General features: G+C 36.5%; 1 protein-coding gene across 1 annotated transcript; it reads left to right on the top strand.

Annotated features, from left to right (window-relative positions):
* Positions 1 to 28: 28 nt before the first annotated feature.
* Rad1 (Radiation insensitive 1) lies at positions 29 to 23,683 on the top strand. Its single transcript, XM_081768000.1, has 7 exons — positions 29 to 486; positions 7,781 to 7,879; positions 11,641 to 11,792; positions 12,183 to 12,417; positions 16,626 to 16,690; positions 19,918 to 20,062; positions 22,699 to 23,683. The coding sequence occupies exons 1-7, from the start codon at positions 379 to 381 to the stop codon at positions 22,741 to 22,743; spliced, it is 849 nt and encodes a 282-aa protein (XP_081624126.1). The 5' UTR covers positions 29 to 378; the 3' UTR covers positions 22,744 to 23,683.
* Positions 23,684 to 25,462: the final 1,779 nt, after the last annotated feature.

Raw genomic sequence — 25,462 nt, 5'->3', positions numbered from 1 at the left:
TGAAAAGTGCAAGGCTAAAATCGATTGAACCTGATAAGGCTAAAATCGATCTGTGATTGGACTTGATAAGGCATTCGATTAACTATATTTACATGTCAAACTTATAACTAATTAAAAATAATAAGTTTCAAATTGTGATTTGCTAAAACGTATTATGTTCTTGGTATTATTACTTCGAATTAATTAAGAACTGAGTTTAGATATTTTTAATTCTGATTGCCGGTATAAGTTTGTATTTTCATCTCACAGGTCGATTGGTTCGAGTTGACGTGCAATTGAATTGGTTGTGTTCGAGGTCTTAAAGTGCAAGAGTACTTTTTTGAGCGGTACGATATAAATTAAAATTGATTCATATGGGTTTTGAATTCCATTAAGGATATGGAATTATCAAGTCATAGAGAACCTAAAGAGAACTACATACTTATCGCAAAAATTGATAATGCTAAAAATATTTCTAACTTACTGAAAGCAATAAATTTCAAGGAGGTAAGTCTACAATCCAAATATTTACATTGCCATTCTATTGTTAATATTGTACGAATAAATTTCGGTGCAGATTGAGAGTATGTAGGCAACAAAACGAAATTTTTTTAAAACAATTGAAATGTTGCGCAATGAATTTAATTTTCACTTGCAACTTTGCAGAAAAATATATACAGAATAATATTAGTACAATCTATATAATGTGAGGATGTTTTGTATCTAAGCTTCCGTATAGAAATACTATAGGAATTACTCGAGCAGACGGTTCTACCAAATTTTCACACATTTATTGCATTTTCCGGTCTCCTTTTGCAGAACATGCACTAAATGAAGAGCTAGTGCATAATTCACGAACCAAATTGTGCTAGTTGGCCATTAAAAAGCAGGAATTTTATGTAACCGAATCAAGCAAGTTGCGCAGCAGGGGGGCCCGATCGAAGCGAAGGGGTGCGTCCGTAGAGAGCAGGCACGTCAGCGATGGGTGGCGTACGCATAAACGATGGTAGTGGAAAAATACATAAAATGTCCCAAATATATTTTACATTATAAACACTTAAATGATCGTAATAATTTTTTGTGCAGGTGTAGTTTTGGCGTACCACTAGAGATAAGTTAATTGTTGAAAAATTGTAATTCTTTCACTGATTTACTTTTTATTGTCTCAATAGATTTGCGCTGTTCGACTTGAAAATTCCCGACTTAGCATAAATAAAATTGAAGGGAGGCACTAGAGATAATTGTTGAAAAATTACATTTTTTTTTTTTTCGATTCGCGTATAAATACGGTTTCCGGATGTACGGTATAAGAACTACAAAGGCACAAACCAACATGTGCTAGGTGGACACTAAAAAGCACGAATGCTATGTAACCGAGTCAGCGTTGGGCGAAGGTTGTGGGTCACGCAGGAGCCTGGGGTTGCGCCCGAAAGGAGCAGGCGCGTCAGTGATGGTGGATATGTATGTAAATGGGGACAGTGAGTCATCTTTCATATGCACTCACTAATTTTATCCACCGTAAAACACTTATAATGATTTTACACTAGTAATCCGACGCTTGTAAACCTAAAATAGAGGTGTATTTGTAGAAAATTTTGCAGAAATATGTTCCTTATGTATATATCTTTTGATACAAAATGTTCAATTTCACCTGTAAATCTTCCAAAATGTGGTGCGCTAAAATTACACCAACACCTAATTTTTACCTTAAAAATGGTTTCACTGCTTTCCCGGGTACAAATGGCCGCTACGAGGAGAAATTTGGCTGTTCTGAATCTTTATTTCTTTTTCACATTTCACACGATTGATTTTACTTTCAACATACCATGACGCTGCACAAACTTTATAAGATGACGCTCTTTTTCACACAATTCTTTGTAATAAAATCGTATGTTTGCATTATATCCATCGCAAACGTCCATTGCTATCACGAACAGAACATTCCCGCCATTTATTTGCACCTTCTTCGCAGTCTTGTATTCTTCCGCTTTAGTAAATAGTTACACTTAGAATACGTTCACTACCATTCGAAATGTACTTCAATATGATGTCCAATGAGAGAAATTACTTATATTGACACTCTTCTTTTACGAAAAGGGTTTTACATCGTATTTTACCTATAAGTTTTGTTTTCGGTAGAACCGTCTGCTCGAGTTTACCCAGACTATATGTAGCTGACAAGTTTACAAAACAGAAGTACTATATAAGTAATGGCAACTTGTATATAGAAACTTTCTTGCTTACATGCTTTAACCCCCTCTGGTCAAACAGTGCATTATGTGTCACCATAACAATTTTCTTGTACGAATATAAACTCAATAAAATTGTAGTTATGAATACGAACTTTTCAGGCATTAGGAAGGAAATTTTACGAAAAAGAAAATTTGTAACTCAGAATCTATTGAGCCATTGCAAACGTGCCAATAAATAAGAGAGAAGTAAATGCACAAATAGAATATGAACTCTGAAGTTAAAAATAAAAGGATGAAGTTTAGAATCTCCCCAAATCCATCGACAACTCCGGAGCTGATACTGCGATACCCACTATCGCTGATGGGCCGCGGTGGTTCAGCGGTAGAGCGTTCACCTCTGGCGCATGAGGTCCGGGTTCAATCCCAGCTCACGCTATCTGAACTTTGTGGTGGACAAACACCGTGTTCGTGGGTTTCCTCGGGGTTCTCTTTCTTCCCACTTTCTTCATTTCTCATCATCACCATCTCCTTTAGTCTAGGCGGCATAAACGTGGGACGTAAGATTCGAACATTTCATTTCCACCATTGCTGTGTCGCTTGTTCCCTACGGACGCACCCCGTCGCTATCGTTTGGGCCCGTCTGCTGTGATCCTGCCATGACTCAGTTAGATAGCTTTTTAGTGGCCAAGTAGTACAAGTTGATTCGTGTTTTATGCCATATGTCCTCACTGTATTTATACTCATCAGAATTACAAACAACGAACCGTAATCTTTACCATATCAGCACGAGTGCTCACAAGTGATTTGGGGGAGAAACTAAATTCTGTTCTGCACGAATTCTGTTATATACCTACAGAGAGCGAAAAAATGGACTGGATGGTGAATTGAACCCACGTTTTCCTCTTACCAATCTCATACGCGCCTTTTGCATAGAAGGCCTGGGTTCTATTCGTGGCTGGATCTCGTGTGAGTCGAATTCCACGTTAATCAGTAGGTCCCGTCTCATATAGCCTCGCTGCTAAAAGGGGCATTAAATTCAAAATCAACTTAACCTTACCGATCCGTTAATTACTCCGTTCCGTGAAAACCTATACGTTCTATCTGTATATCCGAATTGGTGTTATATGGAAGCAATTCTTTCTTCTATTTGTTATATGTTAATAATACTATGTTGTTTTGTCCAAGTACGAAAAGGAGTTGTGGTATAGGCCATGTGGTCTGAAAGACTGAGTACTGACTTCAAGAGTGGTAGAATATGGCTGTTCACGGAGTGAACGAGGACGATGGTAGTTAACGTATTTACACGTAAGCAGGAAACTCGGTCTCGATTCCTGATCCATTCGTGCATTTCTGTCACTTAGTTTATCACTGAATTTCCGAACTCTCTCCTGGCAGTATGATTAGCGCACGCGTCTTCGGGAAGGAAAATCCGGGTTCGATTCGCGGCGGGAGCTCTTGTGTTTCGTAATCCACATTAAGCCGTTGCCTCATGTAGCCTCACTGCTAAAAAGTACGTTAAACCAAATTATTAAGTTCGCACCGTTATAGGATTTGGTCTAGTATATAATCGAGTATTTCCTCAATTCATCATGTAAATAACTGTCAAGATTGTATTATTTAGTTTCTCCATCAAATTACTTGTAATAGTGATGAGTATAAATACAGTGTGGACGTATGCATAGAACACAAACCAACTTGTGCTAGGTGGCCACTAAAATGCATGGATGCCATGTAACTAAGTCAGGGCAGGAGCGCAGCAGTGGAGTTCGAGCAGTAGCGAGAGTATGGGTCCAGTATAGGGAGTAGGTGCATCAGCAATAGTAGGTATATGCATAAAAACGCGGTCTTTTACTACGGCTTAGTAAGTTATAAGTGATAGTACCATTCCGCGGCCGTCGATGGATTTGGGAGAGATACTAAATGCCACCCGTTATTAAAATTGTGTTAACTCAGAAACATTCTTTTATTTATTTAGTTGTATATGTTTTGACAAATAGTTATTGCTGTTCTTAGAACATTCTTTCAGAAAATTACATTTGTTTAACGAACTACATACTGTACCTATTAATTATCTTTTCCTGTATTAATAATTTACACATTTCCAGTAGTCTTTCAAGTGACTTCGTTTGTACCTTTATTACTTTTCTTATTGTGATTTGTAATTGATGAAACCTTGCGTTGAGATTCTCACCGTTTTTCGTGTTCTCGAGTATTTTATTTCAGTTTACTGATAAGCACGTTAGGCCGAAGAAATGAATTAACTATAGTAGTTTGTCACCCTGATTGATTTAGGACAGTGAATCAGAGTTCCTGTTAGTTAGAGAAGTGAGGGAAAACTCAGGGAAAATAGTACAGGCAGGGAAGCACAGGAAAAAAGACTGGAAATCAGGGAAAGTAAGAGAAATTTTATAAAATATATTTTTTCTAACATTAATTGAGGGGTAAATTTGGATAAGGGCGTAACTAGCAATTCTTCAATTTTTCAGGAGAGCAGAAAAACAAACGCCCTTATCCAATTAACCAACGTATTCGCACACTATTTTTGGAGACAGGCGTTCGCTACGGAGAAGAGATATTACCTTAACACCACCTAGACATATACGGACATGCTCAAACTTGCAGAAAATATGTATATCTCATTTTACCGGAAATAGGTCGATACTCCCTTATCCAAATTACCCCTTCAATTGCACATCAATTTCAGCTTAATGATTACAGTATGGGACGTTGCTGAGATTTTTTAGGGGAGATACGTGGAATGTACGTATGAACAGTTGATTATTATTTGTCACTAAGCAATAAATGTTCCCGTATATAAATATTTACCGTTATTTATTCCTTATTTATATGCCAACGTCATCCGACCCCTGCCATGCAAGTCAGGGAATTTCCTGCCAAAGATTGGGAAAGTCAGGGAAATTGATTTCTCCAGATCAGTAGGAACCCTGTGAATGATTTTGTGAAGCTGTATCTACGTAGACTTATTTTTGGTTTTCTTTCACGATGCAAAAATGTTTGAAAAATTATTGGTTTAATTACATCAGCCTTTTTCAACCTGTTTCACCCTTACCACCTCATCTTGCTAGTTACTCCCTTTTAAGTAATTTGCGGTTTGTAATAAGCTTTTTTATTATTATTATTATTATTTATTTCTCACCAGATTTTAATTATTTTTGAACGATTCTTTATTTGCTTAAAATGTTGTTTAATATTCTTTGCTGTCTTTGAAAATAAGAATGAAAATAACATATTCAAAATAATCTTTAAAAATATACTATTCAATTCTAGATCCTAATTATAAGGTCCATGAAAAAAAAATTGATACGAAAAGAAATTTATTGTGATCCTTATACAATACCTTTGATATTTTTCGACACAGTCACGATGAATCTTCATACATTTCTAATAACGTTGCACAAACTTTCGTATACCCTCTGTGTAAAAATCTGCCGCCTGAGAGTTCAGCCAGCCCAGAGCTGATGTCTTGAGCACTTCACTTTCATTGGAACACTTGAATGCAAGCAGCCTTTTCAGGTGAAGAAAAAGAAAGAAATCGCTGGGGCCAAGGTTGAGACTGTAATGGGGATGATTGAATAGCTCCTATCGAAATCTTTGAGTTGTCTAAACAATACGATCATATATATATTGTTCATGTATGCGATTATTTCTACTATTTATTAATTCTAGATTCTAATTTTGGGGTGTATTTTGCGAGAGGTACAATAATGAAATATCTGAGTTTTAATAGAGTTTAATTTTGAATGTGAATTTATGTGTCTGTTAATGAGTCGTCTTAATGCACTGTTGGAACAAAACTTCGTTTTGTTTGAATCGCATCACAATTTGCGGGAAAAACAGCATTTGTGTAAGCTTTGTATATATTCAAATTAACATTAGCGAAGCTGTCAATGCACGGGCGCTGAACAGATTCCAAGTTCGATTCCCGAGCTTGGTTATCACGTTGATTTCTTTTGCCATCCGCAGTAATCATTATATGACTAGCAGATTCGTTCTCTTCCCGCTGCACAGGTGTGCGCTCTCGTTACCATTGTTTTTTTACGAAATAATTCTAACGGAAGAATAAGAAAAAAGACATGAAGTGCAATTAAATGTAACGTTAAGTCTTAAAGTTTTCTTTGGAACTACTGAAAATGATAAGATGACGAGGAAATAATATTAAAATCCTTTAAAATATCTTTTGATCTCTAAACTACAATTCTATTTGTTTTCTTGGTGTAAGCTAAGTTCGAGCTCTACAGCCTCACAACACAGGTGAGCGAAAAAAAAAAAAAAAAACTGCAGAAGTAATTTACATGAAACTACGAGTTTCCTTCCATCATCATAAATTATATTTAATGTGGTCTTCAACCTATGCCAAGGCTAAGTTGAACGCTGTAAAATATTCAGTGATACAGTATATATGTATGTTTGTGTGTTTGTCGGGCGTTATCATAGACCAGAATAATTCCAGAGCGTAGCATTCCTTTCCGCCGATTTTGGGTGGCATGTCACATATATTAGTCAGTGTTTGGCAATACCATCTGACGTAATTCTTCGTCCTAGTTCGAAGAATTCCACATGAATCACACCCATTTGGACCCAAACATGGTTACCATGATTTTGTAAACTGGTTGTGTGCTTGAAGTTTTTCGCTGTAGGAGAACCAGAGTTCTGCCATTTCATTGACTGCTGTTTATACTCCCAAGTGGCGTACGATATCCAGGTTTCATCCCCTGTTACTATGAGAGAAAATAATTCAGCCCATCATCTCCCCAGCGGACCAAAAAATCACTTGCAGCTCTTTATGACCTCTGTCAGCGTTTTTGGCGCCCAACTCGCACAGTTTATAACAACCCAGCTTGTCAGTTGCAGTTTGAGGTATTGCTTTTGCAGACACTTCTGGAAATTCTTTGGCGAGTTCAATTATTGTAACCTGGCGATTGGATTGGACTTTGTTGCTAGCGTATTCCACCAGATCGTCCGTATGAATATAGGCCTTCCGCTACGCTCATTATCATGAACATTTGACTACTCTTTCTGCACCATTGCCTACTCTTTCCTTTTTGCATTATTGTTGGTCCGTACATGGCACACAATTTCCAGTGGATGTCAGCTGCATTGTGTCCTTTGACGTTCAGAAGTCTATAACAGATCTCACTTCACATTTGGTGGGATCGTGTATTACAGCAACCATTTCACCTTACTGCTACTTCACCCTACTTGGATGTACGCAACTCCACTCGTACGATTCTATCTCTGTTGCAAGCACAGAATACTAGGGCATGCACTATTTCATCAGTGTTGTTAAACACGCGTAAAAAAATATCAACCTTTTTTTTTTTTTTGACATGCGCCTCGTATTTGTAATTTTTTTTATCTGCCTTCGCGACCCTCTAGGGGTTACAATCCCCAGGTTGAGAAACCCAGATTTACACTATCCTGATTGTATTACATTTTCTCTTTATTGAAAATAAATAATATAATACTGATATGTTTACATATATTTTTTAAAGTAATATTCAACACTAATTACACAGTATTTTATCTTAAAGTAAATATTATTAAAAAAAAAAAAAAAACTAACTTCATAATTTTCTTTCTTTCTTCAGACCGCACTGTGTGTCGGAAGTGACAATGGTTTGCAGATCACAGTGGAAGACTCCAAAACAATGCAAGCAAGCGCATTTATTCAGGCAGATATATTTCAAGTAAGAGAATTAAAATAACTCGAAATATGAATAAGGTTTAATATGTGGTAGAAGTAAATCTAGAGGTTTCCAAATGCAAGTAATAATGCAATAATGCTAGTGATCATAGAGGGTCTAACCGGTGAATTATTAAGTTAGTGCGAAAGGTTGTATTATAGCATGACCCATTACATCGTACTATTTTACTCTAGTGAGTGAAATAAATAGAAGAAAACTTATATAGCCTAACCAAAGAACTAAATTATTCCAAAATTTGAAGTTTTGTTTCACTTTTTTCTTGGGAACATAATTGTACTGCTGTCAAAAATGTAAACATAATGCGAGAAATTGCATGTAAGGGCTGAGAAGTGTCGTGAACACGGAAAGTGTGGCGGAAGGCACGTATTGCTTGTGAGGCCCATTGAACTGGGTGTGGCAGGGTCAACCTGGGTCTTTATGGGAAGAAATCTAGCAGTAGAGCTTCGAACCGAAATGCGCTCATTCTGTGTAGGTCTGTTATAGTGAGTGAAAGGTATTGCGTAGTTGAATGTGACAATAGACAGGAGGAATATGACACAGAGACTTCATTTGGACGCGTTCACCAAGAGTGGTATCATCAAGCGCTTGGAACAAGATGACAGACAGCACAGCAGTAGCACAAGCTATAATGTTATAAAAAGTATCTTTTTTAGGTCGTGGTAACAGTTTATTGATACAGGAAATGTCAGCGTAGGTCCGGTGGAGGTCGTCCACGTGTGACAACATCACAACAGGACCATTATCTGATTGTAACTCCGCGTCGAAACGGCACCATGCCTGCAAGGTGGTTTTTGGCTCAGGCCCGTCTTTCAGATCCGGCATCTGAAACTTTTGACCGGAACGGGTTATCATCATTGCCATTTTTTTGTTTTCTTATCTTTATTGGGTATCCATATTTGAAAGAAAAAAGGTGAAAAGAAAGAACAAAAGAACCACAGCACAAGAACAAAACAAACAAAAAACAAAGAACAAACAAGAATAAACTATGAAGAAAAAAATTACAACAATTTTCTTGCAAAGTGCTACTCATCTTAAATCTATCCGCACCTATCCTGAACTATACTACTTAGTATTTCAATTCCTGATCTAACAACTGTAATAGTATGGAATACGATATAAAATACTTAAATAATACATTCTATTGTTATTAATTCTTATCTACTTATCCAACTATATTATCTAACTAATCTACTCTTCTATTTTGCTGTTATTTGTTTATTTTTATATTTTATTTCCCTGTAGTTCTTAATCATTTAATTCCTACTGATTGATTTCTTTTCTTAATTATTAAGATTTTTTTTTTAAAGATTGTAGTCTTATTATGTTTTTAGTTACCTAGTTTCTATTTTTTTTTTTAAATTGCAATTATGGTTTCCTATTCTTGTTTAATGGTTTATTATATTATTTATTATCATGTATTAATACATTTATTAGTTAGGTTACTATTTATCCTTTTTTCCCTCTTGTTATTCCACATGAGTGTTTAATGATATTGTTTAATTAATTTTATATTTCTTTATTAATTATTTAAATTGTTATATTATTTAGTTAAGTTTTATTTAATAATGTGTTGCTTCATCTTCTTTCTTCGGTTTTCACCGTATGACAATGGTTCCTCTCCCGTATGCTGTATGGTTATTTATCAAACTGCACTCCTCTTCACTTTTCACAACAAAACAGATCACTATGGTTTTTCACTGTATGATTGGTTCTCTCCTGTGGTCACGGAACACATTTACACAAACATTTCACTTCACTAATAACTTTCACTCTTATATGACCTAAATTTAATAGTTATTCATGAAGTATTCTGTGAGTGTTCTCAGTTTCGTGTCCATGCCATATCACAGTCCTGTATGTGCTGACATGAGGTCCAGGACCCACTCAGAGCACTTAGTGTGGATCCTGGTCCGTTGTGTCCTTCCGCCCGCACACCCAGGCTGGGACCGTCATTTCGGCCGAGATCGACTGAAGCGGTCACTAAGTTCACTATCTCTGAGACACTCCTCTTCACTTATCGTCCATGACGCAATGAGGTACACCCAAAAACCGGAGACCACGAACACAAAAGCACACATGCGACGCACACACACAAGACCATACGCGTCCGGAGTTCCATCAGGTGTGAACCGGGGTATTCCTTAACCTAATAAAAATACAATCAATTAAGTAATTGTTACGAGGCCGGTCAAAAAAGTATCCGATCCTCTTCACTTTTGGGAAAATTACGTGGCGTAAGTTGGTCAAATGTTGCGTCATGGAAGAGAACTCCATGATATCTTTAGCTTGCAGGTGACGTACTTTCATTTGTATCTTCTGTTGTAGAGGAGTGGTTATGTTGGGTACTGTACTGTGGTCTCGGCGCGGCTACAATGGTAGCGCTGGGTGTACGGATAGGACGTAAAAACGAAATCACAATAGATTCCGTGGATACATCTGACTTCGCCCCAAGGTCTGACAAAGCTCGTGAAGACTCAAAGAAGATCGCCAGGTGCGTAGCAAAATCAAACCAATGTTCAGGGCCGGATTTCCCAATAGGCCCGGTAGGCCCGGGCCTATGAACGCAAGCTCCCAGGGGGCGCACGGCCGAGAAAAAAATAAAGAAATATCTAGAAATAAAAATAAATAGCCATAACTTAACATATTTTTTGAATTGATTTAAAAAATCAGGCTAATAAAGCATTCTGATTTTGAAGTTCATTGGGACAAATAATTGTTGGTAAAGTTCACCAATCTTTTGTTAATACAGTAACGGTATTTTGTTAAGCCCAGAACCAAGTAAATTCCTCAAGAAACTTGCAATGATAAAATTGTATCGTGGAGTAGTGTTTAAGCAATTAACATATATGCCTGATATAATTTTTTAATAAAGGTTTTTAGGAAAGTAACTTTAACCAGACTAGGGGGTGGAAAAAATGATTGGGCCTAGGGGCGCCAAAATGCTAAATCCGGCCGTGCCAATTTCATTGTGTCCTTCGATTGCCGAGGAAAAGTGCTACATGAATACGTACAGGAAGGACGTACAAATACAAAGGACTTCTCTTTCGTCGTCTGCGTGACCTTCTTTGTCCGAAATGACCAGATCTGTGGACTTCAAAGCGTTGAAGACTGCAACAGGATAATGATTCCATTCATGCAGCTCATGTGGTTGTCCTTTTCACCATAGGACAAAATTTCGATGTTTCATCAAGTTCCCTACTCTCCAAGTATAGCCTCGTGGAACTTTTGCTTCTTCCGACAAATCAAAAGGGTACCACAAAGCAACTCCCTTCCGCATAAAGGAGATCTAGTGCAACGCGACGGCTTCTTCCGCATCACTTTCCGATGAGGGATTCCAGGCTTGTTTCCCTCAGTAGAAAGGATATCAAACTCGGTGCGGTAAAAAGGCTACCAGAAGGAAACTATTTTGAAGGGGATTAGGACGAAGAAAATGTCAATACGAATGAGTGTATTGTTTTTACGGGATCATGGTTGGATACCTCTCCGACAGGCGTCGTATAGTTTCTCCTTTGAAAATTAGTATTAAAAATAGGTCAATTACAGTCTTCAAACAAATTTTCAAGTATTTATGTTAATAGCAGTTTATTTTTTAAACGTATTTTGAATGCTTAGATATTTTAGATGGAACTTCAGAAATTAGAAATTATGCTACTAATTAGAAGTATTAAGCTTGGTTGGTGTTTAATTAAATAATTATGGATATACTTGAGAATCCATTTTAATAACCTTTTCTTTTCTTGCAGGAGTTCACCATCACCCAAGAAAGTATTCGGTTCAGAATAAATCTAAATGTACTTCTTGAGTGTCTGAATATTTTTGGAAATTCTCATCTTCCAGGCGTGACACCAGCTCTCAAAATGTGCTATGCAGGTTATGGATACCCTTTGATACTTCTGTAAGTCCTTGTAGAGTGGATAACGTCGAAAGAAAGTATGAAGATAATTTTGTAATATTGCGCGGAGGATACATTCTTACTAAAAGTAATAATTACTTTGTTCGATGTCTTTGATTGTTTGTTTGTGTGTGTGTGTGTGTGTCGGAGCCTCTGTATGTATGCAATTACTATGTATCTGGTAAGTTATTCATTTGTTTCGTAAAGTGATTGCTCTTATCTTTATTAATACCAAGTAAAGAATGTTTGGAATTTCCAATATACTTTTATGTAATTTGAATTATGATTATTGTAATTTTTCTTTCAATAAACATCTAGATTTATATATTGAAAATATCAAATATTAAACGTGTATCACATACCACATATATCCTTTGTTTTCGTATGTTTCAGCTTGGAAGAGAGCGGCGTTTTAACAGATTGCAGTATTAAAACTCAAGAACCGGAAGAAATTCTTGACTTCAACTTCTCCGATGACAACGTGATAAATAAAATAATTGTGAGATCTGAATGTTTGAAGGAAGTTTTCACAGAAGTAGACATTTCTAGTGAAACAATTGAGATTCTTCTGTCTCCAGATGCACCTTACTTTCGGATTTCAACGTTTGGGGTGGCTGGAAATAGTCAGGTAATAGTCGTTGACGTTTCTCAGACGCGAGAGTAGTTTACATCGAATTCAGAATTTCTAAACAGGTAAAGAAACAAAATTTTTGTTGCAGATAAAGAATGTCTAACGTAATATCCATTTACATCACGTTGGGGGCTGCGGATGGTCAGTGGTAGAGCATTCGCCTCCTGTGCGTGGGGTCCCTGGTTCGATTCCAGCTCACGCCAAATGGGTTTTGTGGTGGATAAACACCATGTGCGTGGCCCGCTTTCTTCATTCCAGCATTTTATTCATTCTCATCATCAGCGTCTCTTTTAGCCTACATGGTATAATCGTTCGACGTAAAACGGAAAGACTTTATTTTATTTTTTTTATTTTCATGTACATCATGCTATTGTAATTGAGGCAAGAATGCGTAGAAGCCGGCTTAAAACAATAATTTGTTATTGAGTTTTTATGTTAACGTTGTAACCATTCTTTTATTTTGGGTATCACTATCTAGTCTTGCCTCATTTAATCTGATTCCAAAATTATTATTTATATCCTTTCCTAAATTTTTATATAAATTGGACATGTTCCTGGAAACTTCCACAGTTCGTTCATTATTTTTCAATATACACTACTTATATTTTGTTTCATTACACAAGCTTTGCTTTTAATAGACTTGAATCCAATCTAAATTACTCGCTGAGCAAAACAATACGTTTTTGTATAATAATAATAATTAAAAAAAAAAAGTGTAACAGTTTCACCAATTATCCACTTGGCTCCATCAAACACTATAAATACACAGTGACAGATATACAAAGACAGAGAAACAATCTCTGAATGCTGATTGGCTACCATATACAGCCAATCTTCTTCAATCACAAAGCCAGAATATGAAAGGGGATTGGTTGTAGTAGCCCATGGTAGCCAATCAGCATTCAGAGATTGTTTCTCTGTCTTTGTATATCTGTCACTGTGTATTTATAGTGTCTGATGGAGCCAAGTGGATAATTGGTGAAACTGTTACACGTTAATAATTTTTTACAATAAACGAATTGTTTTGCTCAGTGAGTGGTTTAAATCGGATTTAAATTCTTATAATTACACAAAAATCATCTATCAATCTGCGGAACGAATATACATTCTTATTCAGAAACTCCTGTAACCCACCTTTTTTAAAAAGTCCTTTATTTCTGTTCGAAGGTGAAATTATTTAGGATTTAGATTTCTGGGCTTTCGACATCTAAGACCATTTAGCCCGTCATGACGTCTCTCGGCGAGCACACTATTCAAAGAAAGGAAGCAGCCTGGGACATATAAGTTAGGTATCATCCCAGCATTTGCACTGGTGTGAATGAGGAAACCCCAGGATGGCTGGCCTGAAGAAGCTTTTCACACTTTTTCGACCGAGTGTCCCCACCGGGAATCGAACCCGGGACAGCTTGCACCGAAGGCGAGAGCGTTAGTGACTATGCTATACGGGGCCACTGAAGGTGAAATTATATATATATATATAAAAAAAAAGGTGGATTTTATTTGGTAAATTGTAATTTTTGTGTGAAGCCAAAGTTCTTAAGTTAACAGTTTCCACGTACGGTTGTGAGAATACGGGCGCTAAAAGACGAGTGAGTTAAAAAAAAAGACAAAGAAACTGTTTATTCGTGTCGCCTTTTGCTTAGATGCGCTTAATATTCTTTCTTTTTGTCGTTCATTTTTAAGTTGACCGAAATTGTAGTTATATTAGTATGAATTACGTCACTGCACGTTTTTCACTGAAATTTTTGTTTTTCTTTTAACGTCTTTGATCGCCTAAAATGAATTTCGTAAGTTTAAGATAATTAAATACAGAATTACTCAATATTTACTCTTCGGATATAATATAATAAGTTGCAATATAAAGCTTATGTATTAACCTCATTTTCTGAGTGAAAGCTCCTGCCATTTGAATATTACTTCATGAGATCGTACGGATACCAAATGCGTTAGATCGGAACTGAAGATGGGTTTACTTACGGTGGCTCCGTGGAAAACGTTCACCTCTGGTGCATGGGGTTCTTGCTTCGATCTCAGCTTGCGCCAAGTGAGCTTTGTGGTGGACAAAAACACCGTGTGCGCGAGTTTTCTCAGGGTTCTGCCGTTTCCTCTCACTTTCTTCATTCCATCATTTCATTCATTTCTCATAATCATCGTCTTGTTTAGCCTGAACGGCATAACCGTGGGACGTAAAACTTAAAGATTCGGAACTGAAAGTGAGACAGTAGAGCTTATTTGAAAAGATCGAACAAATCTGAAGAAACACGAACTTTGCCTTTGTCAATCCGTTTCTATTATAATGTTGATTTCAAAGAACGTGTAGCTCTATTTTCAACTAATGAAATTCAGAAGGCTGTAGGAAGATTTGGAATGCTGTATTCCATTGTGCAGTTTTTTTTTTTTTTTCTGTAGGTTTAACGTGTTTCCAGCACCAAAATCATGTGAAATTCGTGGTGGAACAAGAAGCATCTCTTAGGGAGCCCAATCCAAATATAGTAGTCTTCTAACAGCTGTGTATCATGTAATATTAAAAGTGTACTCTGGATGGATGTAAGGGTGTTGCGTTCTACTATTGGAATAAATATCTGATTATATTTACTAATACACAATTATATTTGAATTTGTTCAGTATTTTGCGAAAAAGAGCAGAACTATCCATATTAAATTGTATTTTTCAGGAAGAACCTCTGAGTTATTGTGAAGACTTTTTCTAAGTTTCATTCAATACCACTAGATGTGTAAAAGGGGCTACCTTGCACATTACAAGCGAGTGTTTCATTTATTTTATTGCAAATGTAGTAAGGGAATTCATCTCTAACTTTAAGAAACTCACGCCATGTCCCATGAAAATCGAAGGATATTTACAAATGTTAAAAAAATGGGGTTAAAATTAGTCCCCCTTTCTCATACCAAGCCAAAGCAGTAGAGCGCACTGCAAATCGTTAAAGTAGGCAAAGCACGTACAATTTTATATGAAAATACGTGATTTTTTTCTTTTAAGAGGCCTCCTCCCGGCGAAATTAAAATAACGCTAATTTTACAGTAATTATGTGATATCTTCAAATAGATAAAAGATAATCGAAATGTGGAACAAGAGCGCCCTAGACAATATCATTTTACATGAGCAACCGTTATCACGACTCACTTATCTGCTTTCGATTTCGAGCCATTTTGAAAATCGGCATTTATTTTCGCGTTTCTAAACAGCTGAAAACAAAAAGCCACTAGGTGACTTATGATAACGGTACCTCACGCAAAATAATGTTGTCTAGGGCGGTCTTGTTCCATATTTCAATTATCTTTTATCTATTTGAAGATATCACATAATTACTATAAAATTAGCGGTATTTTAATTTCGCCGGGATGAAGACTCTTAAGTTATCGTTGACGTTGTTACTGGAAACATTCATACAGAGGACTGAATGGTAGAGCGCTTTCCTCTGGTGAGTTGGGTCCTTGGTTGGATCTCTGCCAACTAAATTTGTGGCCGAGGGTTTTTTCGGGATATTCCTGTTTCTTCCCACATTCTCATTCCACTAATTTTTTCATCATCATTCGTTCTCCTTAGCTTAAAGACCATAACTGTAGGACGTTAAACTGAAAAATTTCATTTTTTGAAATTATTATTATTATTATTACTTTTTGTTTTTAAATGAAATGTCTGAGTTACGGTTATGTCGGCTAAACTAAAGGAGACGGTGATGACGAGAAATGAATGAAAATGTCGGAATGAAGAAAGTGGGGGAACAGGAGAACCGCGAGGAAACCCACGCGCGCGGTGTCTGTCCACTACAAAATTCACTTGGCGTGAGCTGGGATCGAACCAGGGACCCCAAGCAGCAGTTTTTTTTCTTTCTTTTTCAGAAACTGAGAGTGAATTGATTTCCTTGCCCATAGCTGATATCAACCCCAAGCCGTGAGGATGAATATGAAGCCTGTCGGGAAAAGGGAGAACTCCAAGAAAACCCACGGACACAATGTTATCCTCTATAAACTCACATGGTTTGGAATCGAACCAGAGACCTCCCACACATGAAGTGAGCGATCTACTACTGAGCCACATGTCCCAAAGTAATAGTATAAATTATATTTCGTACTAAACGTATTACACAATATTACGTTTTAATTTCGAAATATATGTAATTTAATTTAGTTAAGAAGTAAGATAATGTCTACCGCGAATGTTAAAAGTTCTTTTCATTTTACAGATTGACATTCCAAAAGACAGTGATATGATCGAGTCGTTTATGTGCAGCAAAACTGTCAAATCTAGGTAAGATCTATTTTTGTTTCTTTCTTAAATTTCGTGTCTAACATATTGCTTATCAACGCTTACATCAATCATGTAGTTATGAGGTCTTTCCAAAAATGTTACTGTTAAGTTGTCTGAAAAGTATAGAGGCTTTAGAAGTCAAAGCTGATAATACATTTATTGTGATTTGAATATAACATTATGAAACCATATATGCACCATTATGTTGGATGATCTGATATTTTTCTAACATCATCATCATAATCTAGCCCAGTGGTTCTCAACCAATGTGCCGAGTGTCTCGCACTTCCGTAAGGTGTGTTGCGAAATTGTAGAATTTAAAAATCACGAAGAATTTAATAATAATAAGTTAAAATGGAGACAGACTGTAGCAATCAACACCTCCAGCGTTAGCAATGATACTCAGTACTGTATAGAGTCATTATAAAAACTAATTGGTTTTTCACTATTATAATAGATAATAATAATTATTATTATTTATAATAAAAATATGAAACAAATGTGTCGCAATATCCTTGACGTTGAGTAAAGTGTGCCGTCAGCCAAAAAAGGTTGAGAACCACTGATCTAGCCTCTATAGAACTTCTGTGGTTTCTGGTCAAAAGATTGTGACACGTGGTTTTCACACGCCGCTTTGGAAACTAATTTAACACCATTTAGAAAGTTCTGCAGAGATTGAAACAAATGATAGTCTGATGGTGCCGTTTTCAAGCATTAAAATCTCTTAGCCAAGTTCTCGCAGTTTCTGACGGGTCGTTAAAAATTCTATGCGGTCTGGCGTTGTCAGCGTGGTATACGACACCATTTCTGTCTTGTTTCGTTTGACATACTAGATGCACTGCGTTAATTGTCGACGGCAAAGGTTTGAGTCTATCGTTCTGCCCGGCGGCAGCAGTTCGTGATGTACTGTGCCCGGTCCATCCCACCAAATGCACAGCATAGCCTTCCTGAGCGTCAGGCCTCGCTTCGACCACGATCTTTTTCGAACGTTATTATACGTTATCCATTTTTTTATCACTCGTGATTAATGGCTTCAGAAATTGCTTGAGTTCGTCACGTTTCATAAGTTCCCAGATAGAAATTCGATCAGGTAAATGTTTTTGAGACACATCATGTGGTACCCAAACGTTGAGCTTCTTTCTGTACCACCTTTCTGCAAGTGATTTAACAGTGTTTGGTGATGGATCTTTCGGTCATTGGCGATGTCATGACTGCTTAAATGCCTGTCTTGATCGATGTTTGCCAGAATATCGTCCACACTTTGATTGGTCGCCCCCTGCGAAGAATATCTTGGATATCGAAAGCGAACGAACTATATTTTGGCTGTGGCTTTTGATAATGTACCTTGCCCATAAACAAAACAAATTTCTTCACGGTCCTCTGCAGCATTTGTGGCTTTATCGAAATAAAATTGTAAAATACAGAGCTGTTTTGCGAAAAGGTCACTCATCTTCACAGTGCAATACATTACGTCTCATTATAAGAATTCCAACTTTTTTTTTTTTTTTTTTTTTTTTACACATCTAGTAGTTTCAATTAAAATGACGTTAGGTCTGACTCGCTGCGAGTCATATACCCTGAGATTTGGGACATAATTGTGCGTAAAAGGCTCAATACTTGCAAGATTTTCGTTTTAGGAGGAATATTAATTTGTAAATATGCTTTAAAATGTTACCGACTTTGTTTTTCGTATTCCAAATTTTGAATATTTTCCATAAGTATAAGCTTTGCTTTGTACGTAATTAAATACAAACTTATTATTTGCTGAGCAAAACAATATATTTACTTTTAAAAACTAAATACTTGTGACCGTTTCGCCAACTAACATTTTGGCTTCATCAGACACTATGATATACAATGTAATGTACAATCCGCAGCAAAAAACCTGCAACATGAGCATGTAAGTTTATTGTGAAATGACGAAGTCTTTTGCTCCAAAATAAGTGCGCAGGGGAGGACACCGAAGTTTATCCTGGCGTGACTCGTGCCACTTAGACGTTATATTGATTCCCTGCGCTGTTAGGCGTAGTTTCACAATAAACTTACATGCTCATGTTGCAGGTTTTTTTTGCTGTGAACTGTACAATCTTGTATCTTACTCGTGTATATCATAGTGTCTGATGAAGCCAAATAGTTGGCGGAACTGTCACAAGTATTTAGTTTTTAAAAGTAAATATATTGTTTTGCTCAGCAAATAATAAGTTTGTATCAACTTTTGAAATTTATTCATTACAATTTCAAATATAGTTCATTTCAAAACAAAACGTCCTGCTCAACCAGGAGACATTTGCGAAATTCACCTGACTGCACTTCCTTAACACTGAATGAAGTACGAAAATTCGAAAAGCTATTCGTAGTTGATGATTTGGTAACATCCTTCAGTTATCTTCTCAATGGAAGAGTAGATTCCTTAAGGGGACTGTATGTTAAAAGGATTTTATATTTTGAAATGAACTTTAGCTATTTTGCAGCATTGGTAAGTTACAAGTTAAGAAAAGATACTGTACTTGCTTAAAATACTAATATTACAAAGGATTCATTTTTAAGTAGGGTAAATCCAATAATAGTTTAAATTGCAGAGATAGTTACAGAATAATTTGCACAGCACTAATTGTTTCGCTAATTATAAACATAAACTTTAAATGGAAAATATAAGTTTTTGTTGTACCTTCTAAATTGAAATTTTTTTTCATTATTGGCTAAAGCCCTGTAACCAGTGAAACGCCAGAGGAAGGGCGCCCTCCAGAGGCAGACTGCTAATGTAACTCAAATAACATAAAACTATCTTTTTCAATATATATATATATATATATATATATATATATATATATATAAAATAACCCCTCCAAAAATGTATGCCCCGCCACTAGTCCCGCCACCCAAAGCAAAGCTGGCATCGTCACTGCCTGTAACCATAATTAAATTCATAGAGATGTAGAATTTATATGTGGATTTTATTGAAATTAAAAATTATAGTTCTATTTATTTATTTTTTCTAATAAGTTGTTTATAGTGCTGTCCCATTCCTTAACCGAATTTCACTTGTCTGTATTGGGGTGTGTATTCTTGTGGACATATAAAACGATGTGAAAACGTGTCTTTCTATTTGTGAAGTTGATTCATGTAGATTTTATATGGAACTCGAAAAACAAGGCCAGTAACGAACATTGATTTAAAAATGTGACCCTTCCGCACTAGTTAAGATATTTATTTTAAAATGTCAACAGGTACCCGTTCAACAGTTTTAAACCAACTATTAAACCATTGGCAATTTCTCAAAAAGTCTCCATCCGCACTGACGACAGAGGGCTATTATGTTTTCAGTACATGATCAAGACAGAAGATAACCATATATGTTTTGTGGAATATTTCGTAAGTACTTCTATTATTTGGAAAAGTAAAAGTGCAAAATTTCTACCCGTTTGTGATAGGTCGCTGGTGAAAGGCGTAGTGGTTGCACAGATGTCTGTAAGTCTTGTATCGGTGATTAAGTTATCGAGGTAATTAGAGCAGGAGCAGAGAGTGAGTGAGAACTAGTGGTTTGTACATGTAAAGATAATCGTCCTGGTAAAATAGAGATGAGAAATAAGCAACACATCAGACACTATTTACTGTTTGAGTTCGATAAAGGCAGTACTATAGCTGCACCTTGCTGCAACATTAAGCATATTCGTATTAAAGACGCATTTGATGATAGCACGTGTTGTAGATGGTTTCAAAAATTCAAGGGCGAAGACATAATTTATGTCAAGATTACCCACGGTTTGGATTCCCATCAGGGTTTTCTGCAAAGGATCTTGACCAAGCCCATACGAAATGTCCGAATCCAACTACAGAGGAATTATTGGAAACCTTTCAGGTACACCTGGACAAGTCGAAAGAAGACTCGAAATCCAGCAAAGTTCGATCTTTGGATTCCACATCAGCTGAGTGGAAATCTATGAGAAGAATGAGTCAATGCGTGTTTCCTTGCTTTCCCGGTTCAAAGTGATCATTTCTTGAACATATATACCGTTACGTGAAGCGTCGAAGGACTTTGTCTCGTGTTTCTGAATCGAGGTCCAAACCAGAACTTCATCTCAAAAATCTATTACTTAGTGTGTAGTAGTATGTAAATGGAATAATACACTGGGAGGTTTGAAACGTAACCAAACCATAACACGACTTATTCTCAATACCTGGACAGGCTGCACGGAACATAGCAATCAGAGGGGCCAGGAATTGTCAGTATTTGAAGGAGTTACCATTTAACATGATAAAGCTAGATCCCCTGTGGCAGAAATTCACAGACTTTGGCTGGGAGGGTTTTATTCCTCCCATCCTACTCTTTGACTTGGCACCTACAGACTTATCGCCTGTTTCGCGTATTGCAGAACTCATTCACTGAGAAAAATCTTTGTGAGGCTGGGAAAATTGGCTTCCGTGAACTCTTCAAATTCAAATGTGTGAAACTTTAATCGGCACGGAATTCATCTCACACCAAAAAGGTGGCATCGATAATGATGGTAATTATATACAATTCTGGTGAGATACTTTTTGTTTTGTTTTTGCTTCTGCACAACAGAAACGGGTAGAACTTTTTCACTTATATAATACATATTCTTCCTTTGAGAAACTATTTGTTTTTTTCACAAGTCTCATCACCGATTTGCCGTTGGAGTAGATAATTTTTATTGTTTTATACATCTCTTGATGTAAATAATGAATAAGTTATATAACTTACTAAATGTAGTCTTGTTACATATATATAAATAGCCATCCTGCTTTCTTTTAAAGGATATATTCTCATAACCGTGACGAGGGAATTTTTTGGCTTGAAATAAGGTTGTCACGCAGAAAATTCACGTTTGTTTGATTTAGTATTATCTAAAGATTAAAAAAGCAGATATTTTCGAAGAGAATGCGATTTTGATTCTACATACCGGCTATCTAAATGTTGAAATACAGTGAGGGTATGTTGGCTAAAAGATTGCATTTCTATTTACATAATGACTGAAAATCATTGGAGAGTTTCTCTGTAGTTATGGGAGGAGGGGAGGAAGACATGGAGAGACTTTGATCCCCAGCCAACAACTTTCTGAAAAAGAAAGATATCCCCTTATGTTGTATTAGAGAGAATTACGCACGAAAATGCTCAAAACCGAGTTTTTATCTTAACAATTTCCTGCGGGAAAATTCCCGGACCCCTCACTCGACTCAGGAATATTCCAAATCCCCGGAAGATCCGCCTCCTACAGCAGACAACCCCTAAATCCGCCCATGCTCAAAACACGGAGATTTATATGCATTAAGACAAGAAGACACACACATACACAAGAAAGAAGCAATTCAGTATGGACATCAAAATATAAACTAGATGAATTTCTTTGAGGATATATAGGAAAAAGACAACAAAAATATCGGTGTTGTCAACTTAGAAATTATTTCTACATAAGAAATAACATCTTTTACGTGCCAAGCTATTCGTCAATTACTGTGTATAAAAATGGATTTATTAAAGATATTTAGCATCTATACTCCACTGACGGTATGTCTTGATCACTGAAAAACCAGAGGCGGTATGGCATACCACTGCATACCGTCTCACTTCCACCACTGTACTTATCTACTTATAGTACTTGTGGTCACATTCATTTCCTTAGTTTGAGGCCGATTGAGCCTTCGCATTTCGTTTGGTTTTGACATCTCTATCATGTACAATGTCAGTTTTATCAATTGTCAAACTCTGTATCTCTTCGTCAATATTCGGATGAAAAGTTCCAAAATATATAAATCAAATTTTTTCTTGTAGGCCTTATGTCTGGAGAACTACATATAGTGTAACCAAACCCAAACTATCACTTAACTCAGTATGATGTGCTTATTCCGTAGAAAATACGAAAACTCGATTTAGAGGCCGTTCAATAATTTAGTGGCCCCTGATCCAAAAACTAATTATTGGCCAAAATCGCAATATTTTGATCCATTTTTTGGTTTTCCTAAAATTCTTTTTTTCTAATATCTTTCAGTGTACGCCGCTAATAGATGATGATGATGAAGATGATTATAGATAGTGTGAATGCTGGTTCCTGGGCTCAAGCTAGAAGTTAATATTTACCATCCAGCAGGTACACGTTGTTGCAATGTAAGAAATACTGAAACGGATTAAAGAAGGGTGGTTCAAACTTAACTGATCAAGGTATCCTGTAACTGGCTCTTTGTTACAATGCGCTGAAGTTCCGTCATCTGATTTCAGTGTCTAGTCTAAGTTCTTTCTAGAGGCTTGAAGTATTAAAAGGGGCCAAATGTTTAAGTGAGAAAGCAACTATGTGGTTCTATTGTATGAATTGTAAATAAGCAAACATGTTCTCTACATTTTCTTCTATGGTACTAAAAAAATAACTGCTAAGGATCTACTGGTTTATTATTATTATTATTTTTTCTTTCTTCTCAATACCTGCTATTTCAGCTTTGTAATGACGACTTCATGTTTCTTCGGAAGACAATAGTAGTAATGTAGAAACATAATGAACTTCACGAATGTTCCGATTGTTATGTGATGAAAGCAAATTTCGTATATTGAATTGTTTACACTTCTCACTAGAGCCACAACTGGCGCTGCGGTCGCGTCGCCTTTTGAACCTATGTTGCTGTTTGGTAAGACTGTGCTAGTGTGGCGTTACATATCAACACTGATTGATTTTTTAAAATGCTTTTTGTGCAGCCTCTGGTTATGCTAAGAGATTTAAAGAAGGAAAAGTATATTAACTGGAGTCAATATACGCGGGGCAATCAAAAAGATCCCGGAATTCTGTTGTAGCTCTTTATTACCACAATATAAGTCCACATTTAAGTAATCGCCTACAAAGTTGGCACCTTCGGAACACACGCACATTTGTATCACTGCTCCTGTGATTGGTGGAAACAACGACGAAAGGCCTCTTTTGGTATCTTTCTAAGTTCAGCAGTCGCGTTCATTTTGATCTCTTTTACGTTGGCAAAAACGGAAAAGGTCCATTTTTAGCTTTGGGAAGATCCAAACATCCGATGGTGCTAAACTGTTTTTAAGGCTTGGTGGAAACACCGACGAAAGTCCTCTCTTAGTATCTTCAGAAATTCAGCCGTTGCGTTCATTTTGATCTCTTCTACGTTGACGAAACGGAAAAGCTCCATTTTTAGCTTTAGGAAGAGCCAAACATCCGATGGTGCTCAACTGTTTTTAAGGCTATCAAAGTCTCTGAAGCAAAATTTCCCCAATTTGCACCATACACTCCTTCGTTCAGTTACATTCCTCGTACACTCCCTGTTATGACCTGCTCATGCTTGTCAAATTAATAATTAGGCAACCTAAGGACCGAAGTGTACAAGATTCATTGTGCTTGCATCACAAATGCCAAAACTAGAACATTCCGGGAGCTTATTGACTGGCCCTCGTACATATATTGTATGATATTTACAACCAAATATGAATAATACATTATTTGCAGTGGAACAAGTGTAAAATATATTTTAGTATGTATTATATTTTGTATGTTATAGAAAGCAAGTGTGAGTAGTTGCTTTTGCGCTTCGCAATCGAAATTCTGGGTTCGAATCTCGAGCTGATCATTCTGACTGGTGTTTATCCCGAGTTGTCCTCAGTCTTACGTAACAAAAGCTGTGACTATACTGTTGATATATAGGCTCTTGCCTACTTTCTTTCAAGTTTTCTTTTGTTAATGTTTTAATGTAAAATGCCTTTCGGTTAAATCTGAAATTTTATTGATATATAAATAAAAATTAGAAGGCACATCTGTAATAATTTGATAAAAGAAATAAAAGTTTGTTTGAAGAAAGAGTTTACGTTATTATTATAAAGTCAAAGTTTACGTATTTGAGTGGTCTGTCATGGCGCTTGGAAAAGCTGCAATATTTCGTTGACTACTCCTATCAACTTACTATACTGGTATTTTTTTTTTTAAAGCAGAAAAATTAACTTCAGTACTTACTCTTGAGCTTTTGATATTTGTGCACTTACCTGCATTCATTCATAAAGCGTTAATATAAGCATGTAGAATGTCTTTACTAATCACTCTTTAGTGTTAGATATTCTTGAGAGATAGCTACACCAACAGAACTGTGTCGTCGTTGCCTTCTGAGTCCCAGCAAGGCCGATATTCGGGAAAACGAGCTGGCAACACAGCAACCAAGACGTCAGGTTGGGCAAGTGTTGCACTGGAGCATGCTCTCTTGTGCTCGGATCTCCGTAGGTATTTTGTCTAATGGATGCGTTCTCATTGGCAAGCGGATTGGAACCTGCCCATCAAAAATACAAGTCCACAGAGTAAAACATATTTTGGAAAATTTGCAGCCATCATCCCGTACTAGTCATTGAGGTGAAGTGATCCTTACACGCTTGCATATCGGGGACCCTCATGTCTCTCATTTGTAAAGTGCGTGGTGCGAACCGTCCGTACTGTGAAGACTATCGTCCCACTGAGTATTCGACACATTCTAGTATAATGACTAAAATATGCAGACCTCACAAAAAGTTTAGAACTACCTAAAGATCTTAATTGGGTTTTGAGTAGTGATCGTAGGAGATATTTTCTTGTTATAAGTTTATCTTATTGCAATTTCTCAGTCATTTTCTTGTTACATATTTTAGATTTTAGTTTTTATTCTTTAAATGAATTCGCTTTCAATTTTTGATTTTGATTTGTTCTCTTAATTTTTAGATCTTGTACTTGATTTACACATTTTTTCTGACAAGTTTTATGGTGAATTTTTAATATGAGCTAATAGGCATTGTCC

This window comes from Thermobia domestica, chromosome 8 (genome assembly GCF_964235325.1).
Source record: "Thermobia domestica chromosome 8, izTheDome1.hap1.1, whole genome shotgun sequence".
NCBI classification, from domain to species: domain Eukaryota; kingdom Metazoa; phylum Arthropoda; class Insecta; order Zygentoma; family Lepismatidae; genus Thermobia; species Thermobia domestica.
The sequence above is the reverse complement of the archived record's forward strand: the minus strand, read 5'-3'. Positions and strand labels throughout refer to the sequence as shown.